Raw genomic sequence first — 12,217 nt, forward strand, 5'->3', positions numbered from 1 at the left:
GTTTTCAAAAGAAATCAATTCAAACACAGCTGAATTCACTCTCTTGTTATGCTGACAGCTTCAGGAGCACAATACCACTGCATGCTGAAGTAATGTGCTACTCCCTAATAATGGCATGATTTACAATCTCCTCTTTCCCCCCAGACCCATTTCAAAACAAAAGGCATGTTCAATGTTCCTACCTGCAGTTATTTTTCTTTCATATGTTTAATTTTGTACCTTTATTTTGAAATGCATTTTTTATTATTGTACATTTTTGCTTCCACTCATAACTGCAGTTTCTTAGAAGAGCGACTCAAACCTGAATTTTTACTTCAATATTTGACATTGTACCTACTCTGCTTTTAGAGAAAATCTTTTTTGACATGTGACCATTAAATGATCAGTTATAAAACCACAGGTCACTTATTTCTCTGTTGTACTCCAGGTATAACATGAATTTGACTGGTAGGCTCCACAGTTGCTTGCTTCCAGAGGAAGGCACCTGCTCTCTGAAATCCAGCATCTCCTCGCCTTACCTGCTATTTTGAGATGTGGAAGGAATACAATCTGCTGTCTGGTGAATGCTATTCCACAGCACATTCCTGCTAATTTACACAGGTGTAACCTTATTATGCAGGTGTTACAGAGCTACAAAACTACACTTCCAAGTGGTGAACAAGGCCTGTGAGTACAGCAATCCCTCCCTATTATCCCTTAAGGAAGAGGAAGTCAGCCTGAAGAAATTAATGGCAACCAAAATCTTAAAGAAATGCTGCAAGTGGTAACGAACAAGGGCACTGTGAAAGGGAAGACATGCTCTCGAAGTGCTGAATCCTTCCTTCCTTATTTTGATTTCAGGCACTGCTATTGCACAACCTATATTAACATCTCATCAGCTGTACAACTAGGGAAAATCACCAAAAATGTGAATACAGCCCTAGACAGAACAATGTTCCCTTCAAGTCTACAGTCACTCTTTGCCAGTATGACCCAGGAAAAAGACTGTCGGCGATTCCATTACAATTCATGTCACTGAACATCCAACAGCTCCTTCTAGCAGGTGCAAATGCACTTGGTTCAACAGCATGAGACCGCACATGCTTCGTATATCCCCTGGTGCCATTTAACTTCATGGAAACTCCTTGCAAAATAGCCCGTGCAGTTACAATTCATTTTTTTTCAACCTGTGTAAGTGTCCTAACTGAAATTAGAACAAAAGCCCAAGAGATCATAAAGAGCATGTCACTGCTGACAGCTTTAAAATAAAATACCTCCAAAAATAATAGAATGACCTGTCACTGTAACACGTACAAAACAAGGCACACTATCAATATTGTTTACTCCTAAAGGATAAAGCAATAGTGCTTGTACTCAAACATTTGGGCTGAGCCCACAACCAGCTGTGATCAAAAGGCAGGGAGAGGCTGCCGAGTGCTCCCAGCACAACTCAGCACGTGATAAGCTCCAGTCCTGCACGTACTCGGTGCTATCAGCAACACAATGAGCTATCCTCGATCATTTGAAACTTCAAAATGACAGATAAATGAAGCACTCTTTCTCCGTTTGGTAAGTGGGAAACTGTGGAACAGAACTGGCCATGAACTTATCAAAGACCCCAGAGGAAATTAGTGGCAGAAGTTGGAACAGACAGCTAGGTTTCCTGCTCTAAGCACACTAAATTGCACGTGGCCTCCTAAGGTTATGAAGTTTACTGCCAACAGCACTGTCCCCCTGAAGGATTACTTTATTTACATGCACACACACACACATTCTCTAAAAGACTATTCAGTACAAAAATCCCCGGAGAGCAGTAAAGTGCCCAAATCCACTCCAATTAATATATGACACCGTAAATTCTCTGACTACACACTGCGGTACAGACATGTTGATTTTCAATCTGCAAATGTTAAGTACAGTAAATATACCCAATTCTCTGAAGCTAACCAAATACAAGCATTACACTATGCATTTAGATTTTACTTGAGACCCCTCAAGAGCTCTGGATTCTTTAAAAAAAAATTACCCTGAACTCCAAGAATAACATTTACAGAATATTTCATTGAACACTACAGAATATTCAAAAATGTTTACATGTCTGGAGAGCACAGGCACGGAGCCAGGAATACGACCTTTTCGCCATCTTAGGCTTTCTAGCTAGTTCTGTAAACTCAAGGAGTTAAATAATAATAACGTTATAAAAATAAGAAATAAGAACTGTTTTCTACTGGATTAATGCTGGACACAGGAGGACAGCGGATGGTTTCTAACATTATACCAGTTGGTGAAAAGAAGTTGCTTGTGTCGCTACAGAGGGATGAGACTCATCCTTGAGATCACAGTTAAATCAACCGCCTTAAATATTTTATTCTATTTATTTGCTACTCTTTGCCACAGCTTTGTGACGTAAAAAGTTTCTTTCACTCACCATGTTGTGTTTGAGAATCCTCTGTACCACTGGCGTGAACACTTCTATCACAACCATCGACCGCGGGCGCTCTCGGCAGTGCTGTAAGGAGCAACAGGTCATTTTGTGAGCTGCAGGAATTATCAAAATGGGTCTCCCTTGGCTTCACACCCTGTGCACAGATTACCCCTATATTAATAAAATCCAAGGGCTAATTAATCTTTCCTGGGAATAGGATACTTGTAACACTGTTCTGTCCTACAGATTTGCTGGTGTCTAATAAAAAATTATAATGGAAGCTCATGAACTATGCAAATTGCTTTCCCTACTGCTTATTCTTCAGGAAACTCACTGGAATTTAACAGTTTTTGGGATATATCCCAATATATCAGTCAGAGTAATTCAAGTAGGAAAGGACTTTTGGAGCTCATCTGTCCCAACCCTTGCTCAAGGCAGGGCCAATTGTGAAGACACCTCAGTCTACTCATTAGCCTTGCCCACTCAAGTTCTGTAATCTCTGAGGAGGGAGAGTTCATAACCCATAAAAACAATTTTGCATGCTGCTACTATACACAGCCCATCCCACACCTTTAGAGGTAATTAAGTAGCTATCTCTGATGGAGACCAAAAGAAAAAAAAAATGTTAAGTGCCCATATAGCTTGGAGGATGAGAGGCTGGTGAGCAACATGGAGTCTTGGAGGTATTGGAATCTGAGACTAGGAACGGCCCTAAGGCTGGCTTATCAAAGTGAAATAAAGTCAGAATTCTTTCTTGAAATCTGACAATTTCTGCAGGAGTAACTGCTGACAGGTAACTCTGGGTGGGAATTTTAAGCAACATCCAGACTGTTTTATGAATGTACATCTAGTCTTCAGCATGCAGATTAAAGCAGCCTTGAAACTGAAATGCAAAGAGACCTAGAGAAAAAGTAGTACTTTCAAATCCAGAAGCTTTGCACTCCAAAGCACTTGAAACTGTACAGAAAAGATGCACAATGCAGCAGAAGCCTGGATTTTCCAGGAAAGAGGATGGGTCCTTACGATCTTTCCACTACCATTACCCCATGACATAAAACCATTACGGCTGAGTTATGCATCACATTACCAACACATCTGAACCCAGTGACTCCAACGATTTTTGCATTAGCTAAATAGAACATACAGTAGGGTATTTCATGTACCCAGGCTGGGGTGGGATTGTCTGAAGATCTTAACTCTCATGGATTATCAATACTGTGCAGTCTGGTGTGTGAAGAGTATGTATCTATCTATCATAATGGTGCTGTCAACTATTCCATTATCACCAGCTGTTGACCAAAAGAGGAGATCAATTTGGGCATGAGGCAAGGAGTTAAAGAAAAAAGAAACAATCCCCTCAAAGAACTACACTCATATACAGCTATTAGATTTTAGAAAGCTGCTCTGATACCTTGCAGAAGAATTCACAGAGGTCAGGAGGAGGATGGTTGTTTTCCAGCAAAGGTGCAATTGCCTTTAAAAAAATGAAATAAAATAAAGAGAAAAAAAATTATTAGAAGGCTGCAACTAGAGTTAGAGTTCTGCAGGGAAACATTTTTCTTGCAAAAAGAAAGGTCACTACTTTTAAAAAGGGATAAAAGCATCAGTATAGAAATTAGAGGTGGGCTGTGTGTTTTACACAGAAGCTTAAGCACACTGTTGCTGTGAATCCTCTGAAAAGTTTTGCTTTTAACTACATCAGTGTAAATTCATAAAACACAGCAAAGGAGTAAATTTTTTATAATGGTTTCAATGAAAACAGGAGCAGTAGAACAGTTATTTAGTATGTAATATAGCAAGGACAAATCTGCTTCACTGCTTTTGTAATAATATCTCTCTAAAGGAAAAAAAAAAAAAAAAAGAAAAAGAAAACCACCAAACAAATACATGTCTGTTATATAAGAGTTCAAGCTCACATACAGCTGATAACTCATGAAAAGAAATACAGCACTGTTTTTACCTGGAAGGCCTCCATTTATCAAAATCAAGAATGTAACTTTTTGGAAGTTGAGATCAACAATTCCTTCTTTGCTACTACGCCAACCGATGTGGTTTATGCTCAGTAAATACATTAGAGGTCATACCTGCCACTGACACTGTAATGAACTTATGTTGTTGTTACTTCCTTTGTAATTTAGGAAATGGTACTAGAACAATGTATTCTCTCTATGTGATGGTGCCTCGGGCTTTTCCAATCTCGAGCTAAAGGGATTCCCAGTACCCATTTAAAAGTAAGGCTTTAAGCAGCAGCTAGGACATTTTGTATTAAGCAATTGAACACCAGATATTTTATCTGGATGGCATCTGGAGCTTTACTAAGGCAGCCTCTTCTGATTTTTGCTCTCCCTCTCATCTCCTTAAGGCCTTCAGCCCCAGTCAGTCTGCCCAAAATAAGCATGTTTCACAACAGCTGCTTTCACACACGAGCAGGTTAATGTTAATGTGAATTTTACCAATGAAACCCCGGCTGCCAGCCTACAAAAAATGGGCTTTTTTGTTCAGCCCCAACCCTGCTAAATGCAGGGAATAGCCACAGCAGACACTGTCAAGGAGGTCAAGGCTCCGCCTGCACAGTCAGTATGGAGAAGTGGCAGCATGAAGCAGCCTGCGTTTGCCTTCTGTGGAACCTGCTGCCTCGCATCGCCCAGTGACGGGCGACTGATCCCCTACCAGGAAGGGACAAGTTGTATTGATCTGTTCTAGCGACATCTAGATAGGGAAGGTGGTGTGGTCTGCACAGCAAATCACTGTGTGCCTCTGCAACATGACACAAGCACACAGCAACAGCAGTGCCTCCTAATAGCACAGGTTGGCTGTACAATGGCAGTGAGCTTTGATGCCCAGAAACCTCTGACTCCTTAATGGCTGGGGCACAACCTGCAGAAGGGCAGGACTGACCCGAAGCAGCCTTCACTCAGGATCACTGAATTATTTAGGCTGAAGGGACCTTTGGAGGCCACCTGGTCCAACCTTTCTGCTCACAGCAGGGTTACCTGACATCTTTTATTAAAAAAATCCTTCCCCAAAACAACCAGCTTTCACTGGAAGCCTGAACTTTCCTTGGCACTAGAGGAAAATGAAAGCTACAGCAGATCTCAAAGAAAAGTAAAGGCCATTTCAGAAACTTATCTCCAGCTAAAAGGGTATCTTAAGCAGCATCTACACACAGTTCACACCTACGGGCAGCTACACACTGCCTTGTTTTGCAGAAGGATTCATAGGGACATGATAGGATCAGGTGGTGGGGAAGTTCTAGATCTGACTGCTGGGAAAAGCTCCTGGAAATTGCCAGCGACTGAAATTAAATTATAGTGATGGGGTAGCAATTTCCACCTCTCTGATAAATTGTTGAGATTTTGTGGTTTTTTGCACAAGGAAGAAGGTAGCTATTTGACACACTTCTATGTCTAAATAAACGCAACCCACAGAACATAAAAAAAAAGCTGAGAGGGTATTTCTACAAACCAAGTCAGCAGGGGGTTAAACTGCAGTGACACATACACATATCCGCACTTACAAAAACAATCCCTTGCTCACATACCATCAGAGATGGAGACATTCTGTATATGGCAGCATTAGCCCCTCAGGAAACTACTAAGCCTAAGGGTTTTATAGGGCACATCTGGAAATGATGTTTTTTGACTATTTAAAGTACATATATAACATTGCACTGTGTAGCCCAGTAAGGAGGCCATTTTGGAAGCAGATTAACCCTACATATGCTGTACTGTTTCATGTAACTTGGTGAGGAAACTATCATAATTCTTCTAGGAAGCAAGGGAAGAGGCACAATAAACTATGCAAAAACCAATAGGCCAAATTGGTTTGATCCAGCCCAAATTCATCAGCATTGGTACAAGTGCTTTCATATCTGCCCAACTTCAGTAGCGCACAGGCTTAAGCACTGAGAGGAGTGTTACTGAACCATACGGATTTGTTCCCAGATTCTGACAGAAAGTTACTCACCACAATAATGCTCTCATGGTCTTGAGTGGTTAAGTTGTTGTTCTGCAAGAGTCAAACAGAAGAAATGGATGAGCAAACAGTTCTGAGCTGGCACAGCAGCATACACTGTACTCTCAGCTACCACAGACACTCATAATAGAAAGGCTCAAGACTGCCTTTATTTATTTTTAGAATAAAATTAATCAAATTAAAATCATTCTCTTAAAGAAGGTCTTACACGATCTGCTATGAGGGGTTGTGGAAGCTTCAATTTCTTCCTCAATACCGTCAGATTCAAGTCACCCCAGCCACGAAAGCTAAGCACACAAACACCAGGATGCCAGAGCAGGATTCAATTAACTGGAAAACTAAAGCTAGCGATAGAGTTCTTAAAATTGTTTTCTGTAGCCAGGCTGTATGTTTCTAAGAAAATTAATAAAAGAACGGTTGCATTCCTGTATACCATTTTTGGTAGTAAAACAACTGCTGCAGTTTTCCTTAAGTTCCTTCTTCTAAAATGGAATCAGTAAAAGCCTACTGGAAGTCACTGGTTTTCACTAGTAAAGTGCTTTTGGCTTTCTCAGCAGCCCGATCCATCCTGAGGTTACAGAGCCTACTGCAAGACAGACAGCTGGCAACTTCATTGTTTATCCCAAATCTTTGCACTTCATAATTTGGACATCAAAAACCTGTTTAGCATTCAATTTCCTGTCCACAAAAAAGTTAACTATCTGAAATAGATGTAAAAAAGAAGAATAGATATCTCTGAAGAAGGAAAACACTTTTCTTTGACAGAGCTGGTAATAACAGAAAGCTGCACTATGAATTTATTGGTAGATACATTTGTTGGCCTTGTACAAGGATGATCAGTCTTGCAAACAAAGCCAGTGGAACAGAAGTCAAGGGAAGTTTTACTACTGACTCGAAATAAGACTTGAGTCAGACCCATAACAAATTTACCACGAATAACCGAACAAAACCCCATAGCCTCAAGAGAAATGTTTTTTTGTTTTGTTTCCAGACATCTACCTAACATGGGTCAAATTCTTCTCTTCCCTAAAAAGTACAAATTCCACTCAAGTCAGCAGAAGTCACGAGCAGATTTAAAGAAAAAAATTTTGAAAGCCCAAGTTAAAATAAAACCCACCCACAAACTTTTAACCATTTGTCTCTTGTCTAAAGGTGACAGTGGCTTGCATGAGCACGGCTGGGATCATACCTCTGAGAGCAGTTTAGAGACGATCTCCAGTGGGGCTTGGTGAATGGAATCGTCCTGAAGCGGAGACGTCAGCGCCATGTCCACCAGCGTCCTGATCTCCTTCAACACCACCTCCCAGCGGCTGGGGTTACTGAGCACCTTCTTGTACTTGTAAATCTTTTTCTGCAAGGAAAACGGAAGGGTCACGTTGACAGCACTGTAAGCCCCTTGAAAAACTGCCTTGGACACGTGCCTCCTACACACAACCAGCAAGTGGGTTGCTTTGTACTTGGGTTTTGCCTTTTCTGTTTGCTAAAATGCTGTACGTAACACACTGAAATGGAAAAGAAAACCTCGTATCTGTAACTACAAATGCAATGAAAAAACATAGCTCCTTTTTATCTTAAAATGAAGTTTTTAAACTCCAGAGCACCTTTCTTTCCATCACTTCGTCCTGCAAACACCCAGCTCCTCAGGCTAATAACAGACACTCGCTATCGCACTGTTTCCAAAGCTGTAGGACCTTTTAAAGAGAGTTAGTCACAGGGGTTGGAGGGATCAAAACATCATTCCACAGATGTTTCACTCCACAATGCCGATTGGTGAATTCACATTCAGAATAAATTACAATTAAGAGTAAAAAAAAAAAAAAAAAAAAATCCAACTGCTCCACAGGCGGTTTGGGCTTTTCCCCCCCTGTTCTTGAAGGATGCTGAGAAGTTATGTCGTGACTCCCCAGCTGTGACAGAAACATGCCTGCCGAGTCTCTAAATCTCCCTTGTAGTAGTGTTTCAGTGCTCGGATGAGCACTGCTCGCTGCCCAACACCACCACCCTCACCCCTGCTGCTTCCCCCACCGGCACTGCCCGCAGCAGCTGGGGAGCAGAAGGCACCTCTTACCTCCTCGGCAGCCACGTCGCCGAACGGCTGGCACACAGGCTGCTCACCAGTATAAATAGCAGTCCCTAGAGGAAAGCCACCCCCCCAAATTCCCAGAGGTGGCCTGTTGAAACTCTAGAAGTCCAAGGAAGCGATGAGGGGAGTTACAGCACCAACACGAAGCGCCGAGAGCAGCTTGCCAAAGCCCTGTCCTCCAGGCACCACGCCGGGAGGGAGCTGCAGGGTTTTGGCTAGCTGACGGGTCCCTTCACTCATCTCTGCCTGCCCAACTCACCCCACGATTAACGGGAAGTCTGGGTACATCTCAGGTTTATCGAACAACACCAGCTGGGCACTAAAATACTAAATATGGATTTGCATTTCCCGAGAAATCCCAGGAACTGCCCATTTCACACAGCCTGCAAATTCAGCTGCACCATCTGAACTGAATGCCATCAGTGCAATAAAAGCAGGGGACTTTGCAAAGGGTTGGTCTGCTTTGTTTTGGTGTGTTTTTTTTCGCCTTGTTTAATTCTGTTTTGGAGCTTTGCTGCTCCTCGCACTTCCCCTTTCACTCACACAGGGCAGCTGCCACCAGGCAGGCTGGCTCACTGCTTCCCCAGCAGATCAAAAAAAACACAGTCACCTCCATACCCTGTCTGAAATATTGTGAACAATTCTTAAAAACACATATTCTAGATGCTCTGGGTTTTTCTGTACTGCTGGGGAGGGGAGAAGAGGGTAGCACTGGGCTGACGTGTAAAGGCTGATAAAGCAATGCAATTATCTTTTAAATTAAATCCAAGAAAGTACAAAAGCACACTGGCAGTAGTTCACGCTTTCACTGCATTTTAAGCCACTGACAAGGTAGAAGAACAGCAGCACAGGCTGCAGACACTACCAGGTGTGTTTTGGATTTCAGAACAGAGCAGAAACCTTTGTCCATTGAAGCTCCTTGGGGCAGAGCAAGCACACAGGCGGTTTTAAGCTACCAGCACTACTTCCATTACCATCACAGATTTCTTGGAGCCTTGAATCACAGAGAAGCTTGAATCACAGAGAGTTTAATTTTTGTTTGCTCATGCCGTGCCTCTTTTTAGGGTCTTTTTCTTAGACAAAGTCTAAGCAAAGTCCGTGGTGCAAAGCCAAACAGCCCGCTTTGTCACCTGAAGCAGCTCCTCTCTGACTGAGGCCACTACACAAAGCCAGCTCCACAGATCTGTTTTCCATGCAGAAATGTCCTCCTTGGTCCTGTACTAGGAAGAAATCAAGCTCGAAGCAGAATACAAAGCTAGATAAGTGGGCAGGGGGGCAGTGGTTACTGTGCATCGCCTGCTGTGGGCTGCCCCGCTCCCAGGTGTGACAGCGTGGCTGGGGACAGCAGCTCCTGCAGCCGAGAGGACGGCTGCTGAAAGCAAGCTACCAGCCCCACTGCAGGACCTGAGCACAAATCTCTTCCCTCCGCCGCCAAATCCCCCCTTGCTTGGGGGTGGGAGGAGCGAGGGAGGCCTCCTTTCCCTTTTAGAGATCACCATGAAAAATTAAAGCTCCGTTGATGCTGACGCACGTAAGAGGGAAGCCAGAAGGAGCTGTGCTGCGCCAGGGAGACCTCCAAAAGCTCAGAGCAGCAGTCAGCGGCTCAAAGGCAGCACCCAGGGAAGCCACCTTTGCACGCACTGTGCCTGTCGCTGCCAAAAAAAAAAAAAAAAAAAAAAGCAGACTTAGCAGTCCCTGCTTCCACCTTTCAGCACAACAGGGTGTGCTGTGCTGGTGCACCGAGCTGCAGCCTTCCAGGGAAGTTGCCCAAGTTTCGAGTGGTGGTGGGAAAGCAGCCGGAAATAAATAAATAAGTCAGGACGCCGTCCCCAGGAGGGTTGAACTCTGCTGTCCTGAACCTTTGCCCATGGTTACTGTGCTGTTTTTCTCGGCAGAACGTTTTTCACTGTTGAGCGCCTTGCTGAAAGCCTCAATTAAAGCCTGAACCCTATCAGTCGGATACAGAAGCAATTTGCTTTGTATCAGCAAGCACTTGGCCAGCACTGAGCCATCTGCTCCATTCTACCTGTGCCGGCTCCGGAGTGAGCAGAAACGATCCCTCGGGAGCCTAAAACAAAGCTGCCCGGTAATGACCCACACTGGAGGATCAGCACGTGGACATGTGCAAGGACCTTGTTCCCCTGAACACGGGTGTAAAAGATGCCTTCAGTTCTGCACAAGAAAAATGCTGGGCTGGGAATCCAGCCTCATGCAGATTTCGCTAACAGCAGCGGCTCCCGAGACCATTCCTGCGAGTGACAACACCACGTGCCAGCGTGGAGTTTGACCCTTCTAGTTACTGACCAGCCAGAACCACACAGCTAACGTCATCCCCAAAATCTCGCTGTGCTGACTCTTAAAACAAAACCGGTAAGTTTAGTAAGTACCAAGAAGCAGCAAGGGGAATAAGCGACACCGACAGGGCATCCTTCGTTCTCAAGTCACTCTCATTAATTAAGCCTTGCAGAAACCCAAAGATCTAAGTCTTAGTCCTCTTTCAGAGAAGGAGGAATTGAAGATAGAATGAGAAAAATTACTTTTGCAGTGTTATTAAGCAAGCATGTGACAAGAATCTGTAGGCAGTGGCTTTTGCCATCAGTGCTCAGAAGCTCGTGAACATTGCTGTGAACAGAAAGTTCAGACAAGTCTATGGTACAGGAAACTTTCAGCTTTTTTTTAAATGACATCTCTGTACATTACCCTACCCCATAATGGCTTCATCTGGTAGCTCTTGCTCATTCAGCACCTCTCTGGACAAGAATGGAAATACTGATAGAGCTGACATCTAAAAAAGTGGTCTCTAATGCACCAAAATGGAAGGCATGGCACGACTGCGCCTTTCTGGACCTTAACAAGACCTTGCTCAAAGAACATCTTTGAGCAGCCTGAGTACTTGATCCAAAAACAGTGTGATGAAGTTGGCCTTCTCCCTGACCAAATGTCACTCTGCTTTGCCATCAGTGGCCAGCAAACATTCTGTATTCTTGAGAAACAGTCTTCCCCTCAGCTACTACTGCCATCGTTACACTAAAATAAATTCCCAGCCTGAACCCAGAGCAGCCAGTTAAATTCTGGTTCTGTGCTCTTTGGTCCTTTCCGTCCCAATATCACTTCTTTTGTGGTCAAGCTTGAGCTACTGCAGCAACATGCATGACTTGGAGGGCTGCGTGTGCCAGCAGCTGTTTATTCCTCGCCAAGCACTGAGGGCAGCTCCAGCAGAAGGGCAAGGTCGCCCTCCCGCCCAGTGGTCCTCCCCAGTTCCGCGAGGGGATGCCTGAGCCAAGCTGGTGCTACGGTTTGGTTTTGATGGAGCTTCAGTAAAATGGAGGTAGCTCTTGCTAGACATAAGTAGACAGCGGGGAAAAAAAAAACACAGAGCAGCCACTGGAACTGTTTTCTCCACCACTGCAGAACTTTTTGTTAAATTGCTATGTACCAAGAAACAGGAAAGTCGCTTGCAATGTCCAGTGCACGTCTGGCATGTCCTGCACAAGTCAGGAGCTGTACCATGTATTCTTGAGCACCACCTGCTGGCATCTCGTCTATTAAATCATTGCCTTCGTGACAACAAAGATGGCATCCCCAGGACTCAGCTAGGTCCCTGTTCTAACACAGGCAGTGCTCAAGGTATTCTGAAAAATGGGTGAGAATAACTTGCTGCTAACAGATGCTTCCCTGTTAGCCTGGGATAGGCTGGTGTCACCAGGTGGATCCATGGAAAGCCTTTCAGTCTTTACCAGTACTAAGATAAAAGG

The 12,217-nt window shown here is 43.8% G+C and overlaps 1 protein-coding gene across 3 annotated transcripts in view; it reads right to left on the minus strand.

Moving 5' to 3' along the window:
- Window positions 1-12,217, minus strand: part of CMIP (c-Maf inducing protein) — a 128,403-nt gene that overhangs the window by 25,194 nt on the left and 90,992 nt on the right. For all 3 annotated transcript variants that reach the window (XM_027466765.3, XM_072043727.1, XM_072043726.1), the window contains exons 4-7: window positions 7,569-7,730; window positions 6,371-6,412; window positions 3,816-3,878; window positions 2,408-2,488 (exon numbers count right to left, since the gene is read on the minus strand). In XM_027466765.3, coding sequence (XP_027322566.2) covers window positions 2,408-2,488; window positions 3,816-3,878; window positions 6,371-6,412; window positions 7,569-7,730 — 348 coding nt within the window. The remainder of the gene's footprint in view (window positions 1-2,407; window positions 2,489-3,815; window positions 3,879-6,370; window positions 6,413-7,568; window positions 7,731-12,217) is intronic.

This window comes from Anas platyrhynchos, chromosome 12, assembly GCF_047663525.1.
Source record: "Anas platyrhynchos isolate ZD024472 breed Pekin duck chromosome 12, IASCAAS_PekinDuck_T2T, whole genome shotgun sequence".
Classification (NCBI taxonomy): Eukaryota; Metazoa; Chordata; class Aves; order Anseriformes; family Anatidae; genus Anas; species Anas platyrhynchos.